This window comes from Melopsittacus undulatus, chromosome 6, assembly GCF_012275295.1.
Source record: "Melopsittacus undulatus isolate bMelUnd1 chromosome 6, bMelUnd1.mat.Z, whole genome shotgun sequence".
NCBI lineage: Eukaryota > Metazoa > Chordata > Aves > Psittaciformes > Psittaculidae > Melopsittacus > Melopsittacus undulatus.
This window is the reverse complement of record NC_047532.1, coordinates 81,327,251-81,350,302: the sequence shown is the minus strand read 5'-3', so window position 1 is coordinate 81,350,302 and position 23,052 is coordinate 81,327,251. Positions and strand designations below refer to the sequence as shown.

Below are 23,052 nucleotides of genomic sequence, written 5' to 3'. Positions count from 1 at the left end.
AATAAAACTTAGTTGCTCTATCTTTATCTTTTCTCAATAACTCACTTGAAGATGGCTATCTCCATCCAAGAAAAACTTGGTTTTAGAAGATACATGTGCATACACATGCGTGCACGTGCACACACTTGTTTAGCATGTTAGCCATGATGCTAAATTCTTGAATCTTCAAAATGCCCAAGAGCTTCTTTTATTATTATTAATTCATTTTCCTTTTATATGATTTGCTTTTTATATAATTTACCATTCATTTGATATTTACTGCTTCTAGTTCCAAACATGAGCAAAGCATTAGCTCTAGCCCTCTCCACAGACTATCTGGTATAATGCAAAAAACTAATAACAAAGTTTGTGGCTTTAAGTAAGCTTTAATAAGGGGAGGCTAAAATCTTGGTTGTCTGTATGAAGACCATGTCAGTGAATGGCAATGAATGTGGGTCCTGAAGCTTCAAGCCACCACACTGAATGACATGCTGTTGTGCCATATGATGGGACATGCACCTGGCATAAGGCCACTGGACAGGGTGGCCACAGCCACTAGGCAATGCTGCATGTCCCACCTGCAAACTGCCTTCAACACAGCCCTCAGGGGCTCAGGGCTGTAAGCAGCTTTACCCTTCCTCAGGAATGGCCTTCCTGCTCTTCTCTCCTCAGTTCTGGCCACCTTGCTTTTAGGCAAGCTCTTGGCTGTCCTCTTGGGCTTGCTAGCTTTCACCTTTAGGGGACTGCTATTGTCTTGCTTGGCCACAGAGGCTGCTGCTGCCTTCTTCTGGCCCCCTTCCTTGGCTACAGCTTTCTTGGGCTTCTTGGTGCCACAGGCAGGTTTCTTGGCCATGGGTTTCTTCAGATTTGCTGGTGCTCTCTTGGTTGCCTCTCCTTAGCTTCTCTTGGAGAAACTGACACCACAAAGCATGTCCCAGCTGGTAGTTGGGGAGATCAGTCCAGCATACAGGGTGTGCACTGGTGAGGTGAGAAGCCCCAGCTGGGCACTGCAAGCTTGGTAAGTGTGTGACCAGAGCCTGCAGCACAACTCACATGCTGGTCCTGAGGTCTGGCACCTCCAATTAACCAACCACTGCACAGGCTGCCATGCAGCTTCCACAATATTTGGTGGGGGAAGAGGAGAAACTAGTACAAGCTTCCAACCCTTTGAAGCCCTTGTGTTTTTTACTGCAGATCCTGAGTAACATACCATAAATCCAGCTGCAATTTTCTGGCTCTGAATTAAATTTTAGGCGCTATAAGCCTCTAATCTGATGATGAAACAATATGTCATTTTCCTTGCCTAGTACATGCACTGAAGCACCAGGGATGCAGAACTCAAGCATAATATATGACCTTTAGGGAATGTAAACCGAAAAGGAGAAAGAAAGAAAGATGTTACTCACTCTCTGTGGTTGTGTAAATGTTCACCATGCTCTTTGCAAGGTTAATGCTGTTCGCCCGGCCCAATGCCTGAATGGCAGGAGAATGGTCCCCATCTTCCTCTGGAATACAGGAAAAGCCAAATCAAGATGGTAAATAAACAAACATGAATAGGCAGTGTGTCAATAAGCACGTGTGTGTGTGTGTGTGTGTCTCTCCTGGTCTTTGTTCCCTCTGCGGTTACATTACATAGGGCTGCTCTCAAATTATCAGTGTGCTTCAGTGTCTCTCCCTGAGAAAAACTCTTCATGGTATGGTGGGAAATGTGAACACTGGGTCAACCCAGTCCCTAAAACAGACCAGCACTTGCAGAGAGCTTCCAGTGAAACACAGCAATCTGCTAATACCATTTGGAAATGAATATAGTAATAAGGTAAGAAACCTGAGAAATACAAGGATGATCTGGTATAGAAAGGAAATGTTTGCATTTACCTGAAGTGCAACTCAGGATTTTCATAGAAATGTTATATGAGGTAGGAAATAAGCCAAGAAACGACACAGTTAAAAATCAGATGAGTCTATGGCAAACCCTGGTCTTACCCAGGTACATGAAGACAGGGAATTTGGAAAAAAGGAATAAGAAGATCTCTCTTCCTAAGTCTTTGCTTGGCAGAGAACAGAGCTGTGGGCAGAGCCCACATGTAAAATGAACTGCAATTTCAGTAACTTTTGCTTACAGTAACTGTGTCACTACAAAAGTCCATCAAACCCAGAGGAAGAGGTTGATAAAGTAGTGATACTATTGACACCATCATGGAGAGAACACAGTATCAGGACCCAGAAAGACCAGACTCTGTACACTCTGGCTGCAGTTTAATATATAGATTCACTTGTGCATTCCCAAAAGACCCAAAATACCATTTAAGCACTGACAGCCAGCAGTGTATCAGGGCAGCCTAACAGCCAATGTAACACATTTGCTTTTTATTTCTTCTGCTCTTGTCAAACCATCCTCTACCACCACAAAGAACCCCTCCAGACCCCACTGGAACAAACTACAGTCTTCCCAGTGTGTGAAATAAAAGAAGTTCCAATGACCTGTTGTAGGTTGTTTTAAAAGAAGAGGAGGGCTGTCCTGAGCTGAGGTGCTTGCAGGGAAGGCAGGAGGGCTGGCAGTGGGGAGGAAGGCAACAGAACACAGCATTGCCTCCTTTTACACTCACACCGCACTACACAGGATCTGTTCCCAGAGCTGTTTGCTAAACACTCCATACATGCTAACTCTGCAATGTAGGGTAAATGGACAAATGAAGAAAATGTGCAACATGTAGAAGGGTTAGGGAAGAAAGCAGGCTTGGGGATGACCACTGGGGTTTCAGGGTGAAGTTACAGCCCTCAGTACCTGAGTAAACAGCTGAGTCCGTCCCCTGAACGGCTTCTCTCTCTCCAGCTGGCTCACTGGGGGTTGGCTTGTCTGAAGACTCACACGTTTTCCCCTCAGGCAGCTTTCCATTTACTTCCATGTTGCCATGAGTGCCCAAATCAGATCTTCCCTCTTTCTCATCATCGTTTTCGCTATCTGTAAGCGCAGGCTCGATCAGTATTTGTACCCTGCTCACCAGTGAATTCGCTGTGTACTTGGGCTCTTCTCTCACGACAAACTCTGTAGGCGTCTCTGGCTCAAACGTGCTGCCAGACACTTCTTTGGTAGGAGACTCGATTTTGACGGAAGGCGCTCGCACAGGCAATCTGGATTTCTTGGAGCAGCACTGTGCTGCCTTCTCATCCTCTGGCACCAGCAGCTTCCCATTGCTTTCACTCAGCGAGTTATTTCTTGTACCCAGGCCACCTTTGCTCTTGGCATATGTGGATCTAGGAACGGTGGAAACCAAGCCCTTCCTCGCAGGGGCTACATAGCTTGGCTCTTCCTCACTAGAAGACAAGGTTATTGTCCTTTTATGGGGCGTTCTTGTTTTGGGGAAGGTGCCAGGTTTATCTTCACTGTTGTGGCCCTGTGCAGACTGCACAGAGAGTGAGCGGCAGAGCTTGAACTGCCGGCCGTCTGCCTCCCCCCAGTGTGGGTCTGCTGGTGTGCCACCCACTGCCCCAGAGTCTGCTCCCTTCTCCCAGAAGTTCTTCAAGTTCTTGAAGTGCTCACGATCGAAGCCAATATCCTCCTCTTTAGTACTCATCGAGGAGATGGTATAGTTCACACCTTGCTTCACAGCCTGGCTGCTGTCCCCCTCTGCTGCCAGGGGTTTGGGGCTTGCCAGCAGCTCTCTCTTTGGGAGGCTGTTCTCTGTTGCCCCCACATTACTCACAGACTGCTCGGGTCTGGGGAAAGTTCTGCTTGGTTTCCTCTTAACTGGTAATTTGCTGGGAGTGTAAGTTACTTCAGGTGGAGTTTTTGGCCCCACTGTGGTGCCAGTGGCCCCAGCAACAGCTTCTCCTCCAGCCATGCTGCTGAGCTGATGCACAGCATCCTCTGAAAGCTTGGTGGGCAATGGAGATACTCCATGACCTACAAGAACAACAAATGTTCACAACCTCCCCCACCACACCACATCATACCTCTCTGGAAGGTCTGGGCTGCTGCTTCTCAAAGGGAAGCCAAAGGGAGTTTTCAGAAACCATCAATATGTTCCTAATTCTTCCCCATTTTGAGACTCTACAAGCTCTGAAAACCCCAACCCTTCTCCCTGCAAAAAGCCATGGGAAAAATCCACTGAGCTCTCAATTGTTGCTGTGAGTTGGAGATGAGTTTGCAGCTTTGCTTTCAGTTTGACAGCTTTCCCTCTGGCTATTTGCTGTGTACCAAAAATACACTATACATTCACGGAAGGAAAGATAAGTAACTTGGATCTCTGGATTAGAGTTGTGAGCCAAGGACACAGTTCTAAACATACTGAGAGCCAGGAGAAGTTTCAGTCATTGGATCTTATTTTTCTTGGTCCCTGCTGCCTTGGGTATATACTCATTCAAATATTGGCAGCCCACTCTCACAGGCCAAGGCAAGAAATACTCTTTGGTACTCATTTGTACACACAAAAAACTCATCTTGTATCTTGGTGTTTGATGCTGAACAAACCTCTTACCTTTTCTAAACAAATGCAAACTGTTTGTTGCAGCCACAACAGGACTCGTTCCAGCATCACTCTCTGAGGAAGAGACGTCATGTATACTGGATCTCTGAATGGAAAACAAACCCTATCAGAGTATATAGACTGACAAGACTGGAAAAATGGACACCAGTGCAGGCAGTCTGTGGAGCCCCCACAAGTAGGTACAGACTGCAAAGGTCTAGGAATAATGAAATGGAAGTGCAGAGACTGTGCCTATGTTACCTTGTGTGACGCAGACAGAGGGATAGGAAATCGCAGCTTTGGTTTTGGCAAGACTTTATGCTCCTCTGCAATAGCAAGAGCAGGTGTGCTGGGTCTGTGGGAGAGGAGAAACGCCTGAGCAAGGAGACCAGTGGTAGTGAAGTGCCTGGTAGGGTGATCTGTAAGTCTTCAACATCATCATCTCAGTTTTGCTTAGCTACTTTGCCACTTTTACCTGACTCAGCTCAATATAAGGCTGCCCAGAGCTGGTGCCTTCATCTGTTTTCTCTGTTACTGCTTGGAAGGACTGGGAAACATATTAAATGGCCTGAACTTGGAGTAAGGATGAGTCTGCATCCAGTGCAGAACTTGCTCAAAAAAACCCAATGGTGGCAACTTCTAGGTTTATTCAGACTTTCCCCTTCTGGGAAAAAACAGTAGGGAGAAACAGAGGAAGCAGCAGTGCCAGAAGAGCCCAAGAGCCATGCAGGCAGGAGATGCATTTCAATACTGTGGTCCAGGAAGGAACAGGCCACACCTCCCAGTTCAGACTAAAGGCATAACCAGATTGATGATGGATTTAGAAACTACAGGATACTACAGGATATACATCTTCATGCTCAGAATGCAAGTGAATTATTAACTGCCTATTAGATAAATGCAAGAAACACCTATCACAGGCAGTTAACTGTTTCTGCCACCTTTGGGAGTGTCTAGTGGTGGCTGCTCTCCAAGCTGCTGAGATTTCATATGGCAATGCTTTGTGCTTGGGGTCAGATGCAAAAAACAAAGTAAGTTCATCAGGATTTAACCAAACCCCCCCAAAAACATTAGGACCATTGCTGTGCCAGTAAAGCAGGAGCATCTTGGGCTTGTTGACTCTTAACTCTTCATTAAGCAACACCCAGTGATAGCTGCAAGTGGTCTGGAAATGTTGTCAAGGCCTGTATTGAATATTTAACTGGAATTATGACTGTGAAGAATGATTCCTAATTCTACTGACAAAAAATGCAAATGAGATGGGAGCAACAATACACGGGTATGTGAATATTGTAATGGATTCTCCACAGTGCAAGAATATTGAGTGAGGTCACTGATTTACTTGTTGGGGTGCTTTTAGTGGGTTTCTGCTCAGTAAGAACAACATGAGAACCTATTGAGCCTTGATGGAGAGTGCTGAGCACTGGACACAGAGATTGGCACCAGCAGGAAATGAGCAGTTTCCTCAAACCATTCATTTTGTTAGTGTTGCTCCATGGCAAAAATTAAACAAATAAAACCATAATTACTTTGAAAAACTAACCAGAATATCCTGACATTAGAGACAGCTTCCACTTTACTGACTCCTTATCGAATCATGCAGGAAAAGACTTTTCTGGGATAAGCACATTAGTACTTAGTTACTAGGGAGGACTGATACTCTGACAATTCCAGGAAAAAGGGTTTAAAAATATCCTATATAACTTATTACTTATATAGCCTTGGGAACTCCATGAAAGACCAGGACTTAATGGGTAGCATTCAACATTCATAAGAAGTAAGGGCAGCAGTCAGAGCATTGCATGAGCAGCAGTGGTTACCTCTCCTCTCCTGCACCAGCAGTGTGCTCAGGGAACGAAGGACTTGGGGCAGCTTTGCTTCCCAGGCCTGTCTGCATGTGCTCGTTCTCATCTGTAATGTAAGAGAGACACCTGAGAAATGACATTACATTAAACTTGTTAATGATTTAAACTAAACAAAACTAGTAATGGTGTCCTGGTGTGCAGCATCACCCACAACCCCCACACAGCAAAGGCACCTCCAGACACCACAGGTCCAAGAAGCCGCAGCGAGCTGCCCAGCACCTGACCCACACCAGGAGCTGTCCCATCCCTGGAAACCATCCCAGGACACTGCTGGGGCTGTCAATAAAGTTAATCCGTTCCAGGATTTAAATTCAGCCATTTCCTGTTTTGACTCAAGTCATCCGATCTTGGCAAACAAAGGAGAAGCCAATAGAGTTAATGAGGAGATCCCTGTTATTTTTACTGGCATAAGGCTCAGCTATGTCTTCTATGCTCTCAAAGACCCCGAAGAAAAAAAACAATAGAAGAGAGTAACCTTTACAGCAGCCTGCCAGGGAATGAAGCTGCATTACTCATTTTGCTGGCAAACAGGCTTTCTAGCTACTGCAGAACCAAAGGGATTAAACTCTCAAATAGCAACAAAAACTAAGCTTGGTCTCTTCAACAAGACCTGCACATATTTATTCACATGCAGACAGGTCTATTTTAAAGAGCGAATTTGCCTGTTACAAAACCTGTCAAATCTCTTTTGGATACATTTCATTACAGAATATAGCAGAATCAGGGGCTCAAAGGATTCAGATATGACATAAACTAATGTAGTCTTGCTTGTTATCTGGTTAGGAAACTGCACTAAGCCCAAGAGCAGACATATGGAGAGGCTGTGCTACTAGCATCACACTGATGCTGCCCTTGTGGTGCCACCCAATGACAGCAGTCAGGTAACAGGGGTATCTGAAGGTGGAGCTTCATTCCCCCATGCCTATGAATCCCTATGGAAAACCAGGCTGCAGTCCCAGCTCTTCTGCCCTGCCCAGTGCCTGGACCTGTAGTGCAGGGGACCAAGAGGCTTGGGGCTGTCTACATTAGGACCACATATCTGGCACATACATGAGAGAGAGCTGGGTGGCCCTGTGGTTTCTGCAAACTGGGGAGTCACTCCTGCTGGAAGGCAGGGTCTGGTGGTGTAAGAATGAGCCAGGTTTAGAGAGCACATCTCAGAGAGACTGTGTTTTGCCCATGTAAACAGTGATGCGCAGAAAGCATCACTGACCATCATTCTGGGAGAGACAAGCTGTGGTATAGCTGGTGGTACATGCAGGCCACATCACACACCAGTATGGGAAGGCATACTGAGGAGAGTTTATTTATACAGTGAGCCACGTCCTCCTCTTCTGCTCCAGACCCAAGGGAGGGATATGTCTCTGGAAGTAGAGGAATCAAACACACAGCTCCCACGTTTCCCCTCTGCCTGTCGTGGTTGAAGAGACCTTGACAACCAAAGACTGCATTCATTTCTCACCTCCCTTCCAAAGGCATTGTGTCATATTTGCTTTCCACTGACACTTCCCCCTCAGACAGAGCTCCCCCCGCCTGGCTGGCAGAGCCAGGAGGAGGTGTTTGCTTCCTCCCATTCAAATCACAGCCCTTCCAAATGGCTCGGCCACTGACACAGCTATACTTGTCTTCTATAACCACAAGCAAATAGGTTATTAGCACGTTATAATCCATCACGACAAGCAAAATGCCTTTGCTAACTTTAGGATGAGACAGAATAAGAAGCAAATTAAAATAGAAATTAGTAGTGGCCTGACCAGTTTAACTTGTCCATAAATATGTTTATATACATATATATACAGCCACTCCTACTTTAATACTTTAGCTGCTTTACTAATTTCTTATCACTCTTACGATTAAAACACTCAACACCTGGGCTATCCGTGCCACCAGGGCTGACTTGCCTCAGTGAGTGGATAAAATGGTCTCACTCCTAGACTATTTATAGCTCTCATCCCTTGCACACAAGCTAAAAGAGAAGTTATCACTGAATTCATCCATCTGTGCCTCTGCAGTTTAAATCTATATCTATATATATATCTATTATACAGTCTTAAATTACTGCTGATTACTAATGTTTTCTATTATAATCAATACCAACTGGAAGACCCTTAGGGATCCACATAATCCTCCCTTCCAGAGGTTGAAACCCTCCTCCAGAAAAGGTCACTGGGCATTTCCACCCCTCCTCTGCCCATTTACCATGCAAAGGGAATGCCAACAACTACCTCAGCAGGGCTTTTCCATGCAGGAATTTTCTCATTTCACTCCCTAACCCAGCCATCAAAGACCTAAATCAGGATTAACAGCTGGAGTCATGAGCATGTTACACTGATGTGGCTAAATGAACACTCACCCTTTCGTCACCTTGAAAGCCAACAGAAGGTGAACAACTCTGATCTTTCCAGAAGAAGAAAGAAGAATAAAAGGTGTGAAGATGGCAAGCAAAGGACCCTATCTCATCTACTGAAGACTGAACCATGAGCTGCACAACCAAATGGTTTCAAGGGGCCTTGTCCTTGCTCCCAGATGGTCAAAGTGCTGCTCTGACCAGTGCAATGCTCTTGCTGACAAGTCAGTGAGAGCAGTGCTTGTCCTCATGTGTAATGGGATGCAGTCTGTATGTTAATGTTATGTTTATATGTTATGCATTATGTCACTGCAGGAGCTGAGCACACAACAGGCAACAGCAAGGTGAAAATAAAAGATGCAGATTCTTGATCCTCAAGCAGTGCTGTAAAATGGCAGTGGGAAAAAATTAAGGAAGAAGCCACATTATACCTGTACTTCATTGAAATAAGTCAGAGAATAGACAAAGAGAAAGAAAAGGAAGAAACAAAGTTGAAAAATAAATGTAGCGAGCTAAATCTAAATATAATTACTATAGCAATTTAATAACATTTGCTTCTTCCTTCTTAAAACAGCATTAGTCAACTAATGCACATGCAAATACATGCATATTGCTGCTATATTAATGTGATTATTTCAGATGATGACCTGAGACCACACCTCATATGTGCACATCAGCACTGAAGGTTAAATCAAAACCCAACAGCACAGCAAATTTTGCTTTCCTGAAATGCGCAGCAAGCTAAGGGGGCTGATGGCTCTGGCAAGGCAAAAGCAGATGAATCCAACTTGCTGCTGGTCACTTGCTGAGCTGCAGATGACAGCGCATTTGTCTGACTCTTCATGCAAAGAGGGTGCAAGCACAGATGCACATCCTCAAAAAGCAGAGCATGCTCTACAGAAATGGCCAAGGCCACTCTGTCGAGCTGGACAAGGTTTTATATGTTTTAGGATTCTGGAGGGATGATCAAATAGTAAATGTAATGACATCATGAATGCTTAATACAAAGGATAAAAGCAGCTTCATAGGAAATATGATGGGCAAGTTCTGCATCAGAGGCTCCAATGAATCTGTGCTAAGCTATGAGAGCTGTCGGGAATATGCAAAAAGCAAACAGACAATGAGGCTCTTGGTGAAGTCCCTAACCAGTGCTTAGCTCTGAGAATATGTCTAAGTAATGCAAAGCTAAGAGGGCTCTACTAAACCCAGGCAATTAACGTGACAGACATATCCTGGCCAATGAGACCCACTACACAAAGGAGTGATCTATATTGCTGCAGCCCCACAGCAGGAATGGGCAGCTGGGACCAGGAAAGAGGGCTGAACTGAACTGGTGGAGATGACATTTGAGTTTTGGACAGATGAAAGATAACCCTTTATCTAACAGTAGCCTTCACTGCAAAAGAACAGAGCCCAGTTATAGGGTCCTTGTATTAGGGACTGTGGTAGATTTTGCTCACAGCTGTCTATCAAGACTATGGCTGCCCCAGGTCTCACCGCCAGGTCTGGGCTTCTGCGATTATCCACCCTGACAAAGTACCAACAGGGATGGTGTGAGCCTAGGCTGCAGTCCCACAGTCCAGCTGTGAAGTCAGCTGGCCTGTCTTCATGTTAAGGACTGGATGGAATCATCCCCACTTCTGTTCTGGACAAGTGTTCAGCACAAAGTGCCAGCTCCAGGCTGGACTCAGAGCACAGTCCTGCTCTTTTCACATGGGACTGATCTCTCCCCTGCCCTGAGCTGACAAATGTGATTTGATGTTTTACATACCACCATGAGAGTTCATCTGCATATCAAACAACACAAAATACATCTGCTTCAAATTAGCATATGGTCCCAAATATACCCTTGCTATGGCACAACAGTCTGGGTAGCATTCAGACTCTTCTGCAAAGCCCTTTCTACTTTGAAAACTACATTGTGCAATGGACTTATTCTCTGTAAAAAGGTAGGCGTGGATGCTCTCAAGTGGGCAAATATTTGCCACAAGAGAGGCACCCCCTCCATTTGCAGAGATGTGACTGACCCCACCATCCTGGAGGCTGTGAGAGCAGCTGCCTGGACAGCTTCATCAGACCTTCCTAGGAACTGGGGTGAGGGGTGTGTTTGACGCACACATATCACTTTGATGCCAGAAATTGCTCTGTATCACCCCTTTCCTTTTTGCTTCTGTGGCAAGAAACGATACCAAAGATCTCTGACAAACAGACATTTTGGAAGAAAGAAGCTCAAGTGCTGCATGTAGCTGGTAAACAGCTTTGCCTTGGTCCTCTGGCACACTGTAGTTTTCATCATTGGAACTGATTTTGACAATGAGGTATTTTTTTCTAGTACTGAAAGCTTTTCTGAGAATCCCCTTATCACAACACAAAGACTGGTCCTCAACAGGATGCAAGTACAGGGAGACCCCCATAACTTGACCACTTTTGGTCCGTTTGTTTTCTTAAGATGCACACAAATATACTTACTTTCTAGTTTGCCCTTTTTCCTTCTAATCGATGCCCGAAGCAGATCAGGTCCCTCTAAGTCTTCCTGGAACCGTTTTGCCTTCACTTCGGAAAACCATTCACCTGTCACAAACTTCTTCTTCTTTTCATCCTTGATGGAGTCTTGTATCCGCCTGAAAGTCAACGAGAACATTACACACCAAAAGGTTTCGACTTCCCCTGAGCTACCTTCATAACAATGGTCTCTACAGTTCACCTGCCTGGTACTATGAAGGATTCAGATTATTCTCTGCAATCACAAGGGACAAACCAGCATTAAACCAGAACCTGATTTATTCCTCATCTGAAGTGGGATCAGACCCTTGTAAACACAGGCTTTCACCTCTTCCATGTTTTATAAATCCAAATCAGTCACCTGGCAAGGAGATGTGCCCATTTGCTTTGCAGCACTGAGGGTTTGGGAAGGGGTGGGCCTGTTTGCAGGTCTTGTACTTCATGACTCTTTTTATAAGCAGCAAAGCCTTTTGGATCAAATCTGATAGAAACCACAGAAATAAATCATGTTATTTCAGGGAGCAACCTGTGCCTGCAGCATCCTCCCTGAACACTGCTCAGTCTCAGCACTCAAACAGTTAGCTCTCCTGCCTGAGCACAGCTCCTGCTGTAACTGACTCCCAGCACCCCCAAGGCTGGTTTTTGGCACCTAAACCCCTCAGAGCTCTGTTTGCTACCCTGTACTTTTAACCCTCCTCCAGTTTTTGTTTTCACACCACAGCTTGCTGAATTAGCTGCCTTTCAGTGGGTGCTGCCTCCCACAGCTCACCACCATGCAGGATCCCTGTGAGACCTGAGAGGCCAAAGGAAACTCCTACATCGGTCCAACTCTCAGCATGAAGAGGAGGCAAACCTTAGATAACCAAAGAGCCATGAAGTGTCACGTTTGGCTGCCTAAAGACCAGAAAGGCGCAGGTACAGAACAACCAGGCCCAAGGCTCTGCAGACACTGCTGGGGGGGGCCCATAGCACTGACAGCAAGGGAGCTGCACATCTCCCACCCAGATATGGGCTTCACCTGTCCCTGTGAGGGTCTGAAGGTGCTAGGCCAGAGGAGATGGACAAAGCTATTTTCATCTTGTTGACATCAGATCAGTGCAATGTGACTTCATTTCACCCAGCAGGCAGGTTGTGTTGGGGCCAAATGTGCCCACACTTGCACCAAAGGCCTTACTGCATACAGCCATACTGGCAGCAAGGGGTACTTGGCACCACCCTTGTCAGGATCTCCCTCACTGTGCTCCCAACTGAAAGTGCAACAGCTTCCAAAGAGAAGCAAAACAAACCTGAAATCATCCAAACACTTTTTTCCCCAAATCCTCACTGCAGAGATTTTAGTGCATTTCAGAAAAAGAAAAAAAATGAAGAAAAAATAAGAGAAAGCCTTGGTTCAGTTCAGAGCAGATAGAGGAGCATGCAGACACACACACCTCAAGCACAAGTCTCATGCATGCCACCACCAGTTCTGTTTCTGAGCAGAGGCCAGGGCACACAGGGTCAATGGAGCTGGCTGCAAAGGCACCCACTCCCCCTTTGAGCCATCCCTTCTACATGGGGCTTGTATTCCCAAGACTCATATCCTTAACAAGGGTAAACTGGCACAGTATCATCCACCCTCATTGAGCTACTCAATTCTTGCCATTGAGAATCTGGTGCCAGCTTCCTGAGCCTGGTGCCTACTGTCAACCCAGATGGTCTAATGGCTGGCATTTAACAAGTGACAGCAGCAACAAGCAATCCCAGTCAACCAGACCTTAGCTCCAGGATGGCCAGTGGCAAGTGAGCTGAACTGGCTCTGAAACAGCTCCTGCAACCTTTGGCAGATCATGTAGCCTCTCAGTGCCCCTCTCTGATGCTGCATACACAACCCACCTCAAAGAGCACCAGAGGGACACAAAACAGAGATGGGGATCTTATTTTAAAACACTCTGTGAGATTCTGTGCTACCAACTGAGGAAAACAAGGTAGCAGCATCTTCCTTGCTTGGACCTCTGACAATGAGAAATCAGCATCTTCCTCCCCAGGGAAGGAAATGGAAGATTTCCCTTGAGGGCTACTGATTAACTCGAAGGACAGTCCAGTCTTGCAGAGGAAGGACAGCAGCAACAGCAGGATGGCTGAGAAAGCAGGAGATGCAATGAAAAGATCCATCAGGATCTGAGCAAGAAGGGACAGCACTTGCGCTCCTGCATCTCTCCTTGCTGCACACACACATACACACACAAAACACCTCTCTAAAGGAGGTAAAAATAATGCCCCCAGGAGAAGCTCACATACTGCTGTTACTGCATGCTTTCTCACCTGATGCGATCCCCGTCCTTCTTCTTCAGTTCTGCATCTCTCTGCAAAACCTTCATCAGTTTCTCATACTCCTCTTCAGTCAGGAAGCTCAAGTCCAACATCTTCCCTGCAATCTTCTTCACCTCTTCAGACAGCTGAAGCAATGACACACCAGGAACTAACACAGCCCAGACTGCAGCAATGCCATGGGCAGCCCCGCGTACCCTCCCTGGTGTGCTGAGCTGAGCAAGACGTGGCTGCAGAAAACAGGCTTCACAACAGCATGGCTGGGTGGGAGCTGTTAGCACCTGGACTGGCAGTGCCAGGCTCCTCGCTGGCACACTCCTCTGAGCTGCATGGGAAGTGCTCTCAGCAAAATCCGGCTCCTTCCTTTTCCTTCAGGCACAGTCGCAGCCACTTGGAAGCCAACGTCAATCAAACAGGCAAGCACGGGAAGGGGCGAGCTCGCTGCCCGCCTCAACAGGCACGAAAGCTCATCTCACCCACAGCAACCCCAGCACCTCTGGCATGTTCTTTCTTCAGCAGGGAAGTCTGCCTCCGTGGAGCTCAAGCATCCCTGCAAAGAAATAGCACCGAGATGCCTCTTACGATAAGCACGACATATGGTAACCAAATGTGTACATTGGGGGTTTTTATTTGCTTTTCAGCACATGTTCCAAAACAAGCTGCCCTACTTTCCTCTCTGTCCTACAGCTCCTCACGTGGTATTAACCTTCCCAAGACAATGTTTCATTTTAGCCGCTTTCCTACTAACAGGTAAACACTTGACTCAGCATGCTCGGAGCAAAATATCCATCTAAATTACCAAACCACTTGCTTGCTTTTTACCTTCTTTTCTTTACTTCTTTCTGCCCTAAATGAGACCCAGGATAAGCAGCCAACCTTCGGAAAGCAATCTGAAAGTCTTAATTGCTGCAAGTTACGCCATAAAATACCAGAGGCTGCTCATTCTCTAATGTGTGTGCACTTTGCTTTACGCTGCACAGACATTTGCTATTCAAACAGCACGGATGCAGATCACTTAGTGTTTCAACAGACACTGAGAACGGCCAGAGGCTCCAGGGCGTGGAGGAAGAGTAAATCATCTGTTGCTTTGCTACTTTCTTCCTTTTCCACTCTCCTGGCCAACTCTAGGGCAATAAGGCACACCTCCAAGGGAGCAGAAGCTCTGCTGGGTCTGTGTAGGCAGTTTCCAGCTCACCAGGTGGGATCTTTCCATTGTTTCCAAGCCTGTCAGGTGACTGTGGGTTTCAACATACTTGGCTTTCTCTCCCAAAGCCACAGCCTTGGGAGTTGGGTCATTAAAAATGAATACATTCCAGCTTTCATGTCAAACATCATCTGAAGGTCATCAGGCTTGTTCCCATCAGGCCATTCTCTATCACCCCTACTCTCTGTCTCATCTACCCCTTTGGGGATGGCAACCACAGACCTCCTGGGCCACCCATTTCAGCATTCAGTTAACTGGCAGCAAGCAGCTTCTTCCTATTGTCCCAGATCATCCTGATAGATGTCAGCCCTATCCTATCCTGCCATGGGGATGCTCCCTCTTCTGCCATCCTCACAGGGTTTCACACCCCAGCCTCCATGTTAACCAGCCCCAGCTCCTTCAGGTACCTCAGAGCTGGGGTTTTCTTCTTTGGAGTGTCTCCCACATGGTGCACCTCTTCCTTAAACTGACGTATCCAAAGTCGAGCACAAGTATTCCAGTGAACTCTGCTCATGTGACATAATTTCACAGATTTACGTTATTTTATGGATGACATACTCCCAACTGTTTGCCTTTTTCAACATGTTAGAAGCAAGAATAGGCTGTGACTTTAGTACTTATAAAGAAATACCACAGAACACTGCATAAAAAGGCTTGTAAAAGGAATGGACATAGTCATAAAAACTATTTGGAAAAGATTTTGGAGGAAAGGAAACAACATCTCATATTTCTTTGAGGCAAGTATGGCTGTGCTTGTCACAATATAATTATAGCCTTTATCACCTGAGAAACTATTGATACCACTCTAAACTGTGGTTTAGAACTGTGAAAGCAGAAACAGTAATAAAGAGCCCTAATGAATCTCTACTGCTTCAACCTACATGTCATTCAGCTTGGCACGGCTCTTCCATGCTTGGTTCCAACCATCCCCTCTCTAGCTCTCAGGCACAATCCTGCTTCTACAAAGACATTCACAGCAATTTCTAGGCCAGATTTTATTTTTAAGGCAGTATCTGGGGACACAGCTTGCGCAGAATTTGCTTCTCTAGAACTTTTATTTATTTTTAACAAACCCACGACGTGTGGGCTGAAAATACCTCAGGAAAACTTCAGCAAAGACTCATACTTATTCATCAGGATGGTAGTCAATTAGAAAAAGAATAACAGCTACTTCTTCATAAGCAGCCTGTTTATCCCTGGGAATATTTTATCTTCCTGGAATAGTAACAGTCTTCCAGTACCTAAAGAGGTCCGTAAGAAATCTGGAGAAGGATGTTTTAGAAGTGCCTGTAGTGACAGGACAAGGGGGAATGGCTTTAAACTGACAAAGGGGAGACTGAGATGAGCTCTTAGGCAGAAGTTCTTCCCAATGAGGGTGCTGAGGCGCTGGCACAGGGTGCCCAGAGAAGCTGTGGCTGCCCCATCCCTGGCAGTGTTCAAGGCCAGGTTGGATGGGGCTTGGAGCAACATGATCTAATGGAAGGTGTCCCTGCCCATGGCAGGGGGTTGGAATGGGGTAAGTTTTAAGGTCCCTTCCAGCCCAACCCATTCTATGATTCTATTAATAGCTGCATTAGAAGGAAAAGGTTAAGAGAAACTAACAGAAGCCAAACCCTTCTTTTGTTTTAAACAGTTACACATCAAACCACTTAGTGCATTCACTGTGGGAAAGCTGCTCCAGAAGACAATCCACCTTGGATTTTGCTGGCAGGCTCAGGAGCTGCAAAGCTGTCAACCCAGGCCTGCAGGAATAAACAAGGCTGGGAAATGATCTCCATATGCAGCATGACCATGGGGCTGTCCCAGCTGCGAGTTGAGCTTTTGTAACCTCTGATGGGTGCATCATACTGCTTCATCTTGGACACAGCAGGGGCTTGAAACAGGAGAACCCACCATTAATCACTCAGGAGAGCATGTTATTTGTTTACTTGGGTCTGCAAGCACAACAGGTTAAGGATACAAACCAACTGAACACATACAGTGTGTTATCAGGCAGGCAAACTGCACTGTACCGAACCATCACCTGATCCCCAAATTGCTTAATCCTACAGCTCACACACTCCTTAAACAGCATCACGCAGCTTTGATTTGCTTTGCTAGATTGCACATAATCCTCTTCCGTCTCCAAGTCTTGTTAATGAACAGCTTAGAGACCATCAGGATCATGCAGTACAAACATCCAAATCCATAAGAAAGCCAGGACCCTGTGGCTTTCCCAGACAGGGCCACTCTCTGTGTGCCCTGCCCAGCCCTCACCACCGCTGCAAACAGCAGGGAAGGGAAAGACAAAAGCCTGGCAGATGTGTAGGGTGATGACAGGAGTCATCGGGCAGCACTGGAGCAGATTTTACCCTAAACTTGGACCTGTTAAGTGCAAGAACCCTTATGAACCTGCTGATGTAAACTGGTTTTGGACAAACTGTGACAAGTAAAAAGAAAGTAGCACTGTCCTTACCTCCTGCCAGTGGGAGACCCTCCTAGGTCAGGACTGAATTCTTCACAATGGTGTTGAGGCTCTGGCACAGGGTGCCCAGAGAAGCTGCGGCTGCCCCATCCCTGGCAGTGTTCAAGGCTAGGATGGATGGGGCTTGGAGCAAACTGCTCTAGAAGAAGGTGTCCCTGCCCGTGGCAGGGGCTGGAACTGGATGAGCTATAAGGTTCCTTCCAACCCTAACCATTCTATGATGATCAGTCTGTGGCAACAGGAGCAAAACAGAGTCTGCTTAAAGACCGAAGCACACCGTGCAGAGCCAGCTCAGGCTGCCCTTGGGCACTGCACCACCACTATGCCTCCATGCAGAGGGAGCAGCCCTGCTTCGCTCCTGCCACTTGTCACAAGAAAGCAGATGGGCAAAACGGATTGTTAAGACTGCAGGAAAGACCGTAAATCCAGAGGAGTGCACTGGATATCCAAAGGACTTTCCTCCCTCTAACTGCTTTTCTGGGGAAGAGAACACCACAAAGAGATCGACTCACACACCCACCCGTGTTGACAAATGCTGGGTGTGGAGACAAGCAGAAGCATGACCTATCATGTGGCATAACTGGCTGCATCTCTTACTATGATAGCTCTTGGTTTCTTGTGACTGCCTCCCCAGAAAGGTGCCAATGTTCCAGTCACCAGAGAAGACCTGTGATGGTGTTATGCTGCTGTGCAGCTTGTCAAACCCAGAACCCAAGCATGTTCCATTAGAACAGCATACTGGAATGTGCACATTTTATCTCCCAACAGATTGATTTTCAGCATCCAGTTCGAAATATAGGAAAGGCCATACACAGCTAGGCTGAGGGTCCCTGTAAGGCATTAGTTTTATCTAACATCTAGGCTAACAGCATACTGCTGGAGAGAGAACAGCAAACTGTCCTGTGCTCTAGCTTCCTGCAGGGTACAGGGCAGGGACTCCCTGAAACAGGGGCAATGTCTCTGTATTTCACAGTTTTTCTAATTACTTTCTACACTCACATTAATTTTAAGCATTTGCAATATTCTCAAAGCCCCACAGTCCCACAGCCTCATTACACCTTCATCCACCAGTTGCTTGCTTCATTTGATATCCCCAAGCATTTGATCAGAAAACCCAGTAAGAATTACTCTGCACTCACCTACTTCACATTGCTCATTTTGCAGACCTGTGTCACAGCCACTGTTTCTCTTCCAGAGAAAAGGAGTCTGCTGTTTGCTCATCCCAGGTGTTAGTCAGCTTTGAGCATTCCTCACACCTTTCTCTGCCCCCATTTAGCTTACTACAGAGCTGCTCAGCAGTGTTTCGGTGCAAAAGGGCTTTTCCCTACAGCTGCAACCCCAAACTTCACCTGTGAGACTGGTTCTGCAGTGCCAGGAGAGGCAGCATAAGCAGTGCCCAGCTGCAGCTCTGCAACCAGAAGGGAGACAGGGAATGCCAGCCTTCATGTGGGGGGCACAGCTAACGGCTCTGCCAGCCCCTTGGAGAGAGGATTGCTCTGATCACCTGCAGAAAAGCTAAGGAGGACACTAATATATGGCTAAACCTTCCCTTTGTCAGCTGCTTGCACTGTGCAACAACATAGAGCAGTGTTACTCGGGGACAACAGCAGTCCTGTACGTTTTGTAGCTGACAGCCAGGGAAAGGCCAAATGCTGAGCACGGCTCCAAGGAGACTCCAGTTTAAGCCAATCAAGACATGAACATTTGTGACCAGTCCAAAATTGCTCCTTTCCCCCTTTAGCAAAGCATCAAGTGTCAGCGTGACAGCATCAAGAGGCAGCATGACAGCATCAAGCGGCAGTGTGACATGCATTCCCCAGCACCAACCCAGTTTCCAACCCCTGAAAGTGAAGGGTCAAGTAAACACCAACCTTCCTCCTGCTGAGTGCAACATCCTCTTGCAGGGAGCACACCTGCACTGGTGTTGGCACAGTTGGACAGCCTGCAGCCTGGACAATGCTCACTTCCTCGTTCCCCACACGTGTAATCAGAACCAACTGAATTACCTGTGCCATTGTCCTGCCTCCTCTCACTTAGAGCCCCAGGGAAAAAGCTTCTTCTTTGTGCTGCATTTTTGGTTTATTTCTGGGAGGTCTAACTCAGCTCCAGCTCAAAACAGAGCTGTGTTAATGCTCTTCATACCTAACCAGGGCACAGACTGCTTAGATGCACAGGACCAGCTCAGTGCTCTTGCTGCCTACACACACAATTATCTACAGACCACCTGCAGGACACTCCAGCCTTGGTTCTGATTCCTCAGCACACACCTTTCCTTGCCAAGCTGCAGTTCATGGCTGGAATGTGCAGACATTAGTAACATACACCACAGGCCATGCAGATTTCACTGGCTAGACACTGCACTGCGTGCAAAGGAAGAGAATGAATTGAGGAACTTTAACCTCCCAATTTGGCAGTCAGGACCCACAAATGATGACAGTATTTAACACCCCAATTGAATCCCCTAGGTCAGTGTAGGACCATCCAGATCCACTTCACCCTTTGAGACCTGGAGCTGCACACAGGTCCATGTAATAAAGATAAGAAAACATCCCTACCTAAAACAACAAACCCCAGAATAGATAATACTGACCTCACAAGGTTATTCATAGCCAAATTAAAATAGCAGCAGGCTGGAAAGGCTGCTTGCCTCTGTCCATACCTCTTTATCACATATCCTGTCACAATGTAAGGAAATGACCTCCTTTTGCTTTACAATGTGCGGACACTTCCCAATACCCTTGTTAGTCAAGACAGCTCTTCTAGGGCAGGTCAAAACCAAGCGTAGCATTGTATTAAGAATGATGGATGTGGTCCTGGCACCACAGTCATACTGCAGCTCCCAATACATGCTGTAATTAACAGCACCAGAAAGACTTGGTGCCAACACTGCCATACCTGTAGAGAGTCCATGATCAGCCTTGTCCCTTTCTCATGCTGGAGAATCCAGTCCTACTCTTCCTCCCATCTGATCTCTTCTGCTGTCATTACCATGGAATAAGTAGAGGTATTGCCATCACTATTTTACGTGCAAAACACCGACAGCTATTACAATGTTCACAGACATAATACTATGACGTTTCATTAATGTCCTTTATCAGCAGAGAAGAAATAAAACCCAGACCATAGGATGGTCTTTCTCTGTGTGAGGAATGAGCTGAAAACTAGTGTAAAAATCTCCTCTCCATGGGAGCTGGACTGTGTCCCCCTGCTCCGAGTCTGATGCTGTGGAAAGGGAGCAGTGCAATTCCAGTTTCCACCCAGTGCAGGAGCTTGCCATGGCTGCAGCCTGCATGAGCCACAGTCACCGGGAGAAATGGCAGTCCTGCACTGGGAAGCCACAAGCCAATGAGGCTGCCATGTCAGAAGGGACCCAGATGTCCGAGTCTCACTTAGACCTGTGGCAGCTCGACTGATGTAAGTGCTCCCTTTTACACACAGAAAGCCCTCAAGGTGCAGTAATACAGGTAGAAATGCTATTGCACAAGCCTACACACATTGCTTTTAAAGTACCAAATGGATGGATAACAGCAAATGCAGTCAATGTGTAACCTTCACACTGAAATTCAGGTGCTACCCAGGCAGCCAAGGGCTGTCCCACTGAAAAGGCACACAGCTGAGCAGCAGCTACATAGGCATATTCTGCCTGTGGCTGCAATCACAACACTAACCCTATTTCTCCCTCTCACTGTGATATAGTAAATATATAAAATACCTATGTTTTGGTTAGCCATTGTGAAGTGAAGCTTCACAGCACAACAGGAGCTCTTCAAAGGTGCGTCATTTTCTCAACATCTGCACTATGCTACTTGCAGCTATGGACTGTCTAATCCTTCACAGACCAAAGGCAGCTGTGAGCTAAGAGAACAGAGAACGTATTTAATATAATTGTTTCTGAAAAGCTATTCTACTAAAAATGCTGCAGCTGCACTGTTTGCAATGGTATTTTGTCTGCTTTGTCCCAGTAAAAGGAGAGAAAAGAAGTTGTCTGTTTCTACCCCCAAAAAAATCCTAACCAACTAGGTCATACAGAAATGGCCTTCAGATGAGAGACAGCTGATAAGATAAAGAATAACACCAAACAAAGAAGGCAATTGTGGTCTCCAGGGGCAGTTAATGTATAAATGCCATCCCACAAATCTGTCACCATCACACAGGGAACATCAAGGTCAAATACCAGGCTGGTTTGGTCTCACCTATCTCCAAATGCCAAAATTACTAAAGCTCAACTAATCACAGACTTCATACACATATTTCTCTCTTCAGTGAGGGCTGTACAGGACACAATGTACCATTTCCACCTCGGACACAACAATGGTGTTATCACCATCACTGATGGTGATGATACACCAGTGCTACATTGGTAGCTGGTGTCTATGGATAACCACCACTGAAGGCAGCTTTGGCAGGTCCTGAGGGAAGTCAACAGCTCTGACCCCAGCAACGGTTCTTCACTTCCATGTGCATCCCAGAACAATAAAATCTCTTCAGTTCATTCCAATCCTAACTATTCTATGATTCTATGAAGCACAGCCTCGGGTGGTTTCTCTCAGGTTCAATCACTGTCTCACATTATACTTTCCAATAATGTTCAGCACAATGGAGAATCTCGGCTGTTTCATTAAAATCTGTTTCCTCCTTCTCCCCCAGGCAGCTTTAGTGAAGGATGTCCATTGATCAAGAATGGCCCTGAGATGTTCTTTGGTGCATAGGAATTGCAGGAATTCATCAAAGCAAGAAGGTCTCTAGCCCAACCCCGTGACAGCAGCCAGTAGGAGATATTTCAGAACAACAGTACAATGCTATGCCAAAAGAACCTGAGTAAACTCCCCTATTCAGAGCATGTGGGGAATGTGTAATTGAGGAAACGCTCTGCTGACCACATTAGAAGCGCATGAACTCTGCTTATTTGCACTCAGCCTCAGCAATATCACTGCTTCTAAAGAAGGTATGAGACCCACAGCATTAAAGAAGGTTTTGTTAAGGCTTCAGCTTCCTTTTATAAGAAAAGGATGCATAAGAATTGTTTTCCCTTATGCATTTATGCAATGTTAACTCTCACATGAGTAATTAACTATACGGAACTCTACTCATTTCCTTCTAGCATGGAAGAGCAAGGGTGGAATTTGCATTACATACAATTTACTTCCTTTTATCCATTTTTAATTTAATGAACCATCCTAGGGTTATTACCTAGGGTAAACAAAAGACTGAGCTTCCTAGTCCTACCCATGATTTCCTAGAGCCATTATCACCAAAAAGAAAACCATCAGAAGAGAAGTGTGACTCAGGTTCCTTCAGGCCTTTTGCTGGTAATAAACTGATAATCCAGTGCTTTAGTTTAAATATTTGAGCCTTCTGTTTATTTCCTAGGTGAGGACTATTTGCAGCTCTTGCAGGATGTAGCTCATTGCAATTCTGCAGATTGTGAGAACACAAATAAACAAGACAGAAGCCAGGGACACCAAGAAACCCTCTAATATCCCACTGAACAAGGGTGGCTGTGTCCCAGCTGCAAGAGGATGCTAGTATTTCAGAGACCTCACTGTCTGTCACCCAGCCAGCCCCAATGCCAGCAGGGAGTGGAGGGAAGCTCTCCCACACCATCACTAAGTGCACTTGGCTTTGGGGTGGGAGGCAGGGGATTGCTCTGAGGTTTGGTTAAATCTGTACTTATATCCTCAAGAAAACTGTGTTTAAAAGAACTTGCAGATCCCTGGTTATTAGCTCACAAGCTTCATCCCCATGGCTCAGCTGTGAGCCAGCTTATCACTCCTCATACCAGTTGTGCTGCGTTTCTGCTGCACTAACACTTCCATCAGAGAAGTATCTTGGTGTCCAGGCTTCCTGCTCAGCCAAGGGAGAAAAGTCACATTAAAGAAGCTTTAAAGAACCCAGCTGTTCTGCTGGCAGTCTTAGAT

The 23,052-nt window shown here is 46.2% G+C and overlaps 1 protein-coding gene across 1 annotated transcript in view; it reads right to left on the bottom strand.

Annotated features, from left to right (window-relative positions):
• LOC101872296 (synaptotagmin-like protein 2) overlaps positions 1-23,052 on the bottom strand; it is a 37,105-nt gene that overhangs the window by 10,360 nt on the left and 3,693 nt on the right. The window contains exons 2-8 of the mRNA XM_034064302.1: positions 13,461-14,016; positions 11,127-11,278; positions 6,266-6,356; positions 4,707-4,800; positions 4,458-4,551; positions 2,765-3,883; positions 1,386-1,484 (exon numbers count right to left, since the gene is read on the bottom strand). Coding sequence (XP_033920193.1) covers positions 1,386-1,484; positions 2,765-3,883; positions 4,458-4,551; positions 4,707-4,800; positions 6,266-6,356; positions 11,127-11,278; positions 13,461-13,561 — 1,750 coding nt within the window. The 5' untranslated portion in view covers positions 13,562-14,016. The remainder of the gene's footprint in view (positions 1-1,385; positions 1,485-2,764; positions 3,884-4,457; positions 4,552-4,706; positions 4,801-6,265; positions 6,357-11,126; positions 11,279-13,460; positions 14,017-23,052) is intronic.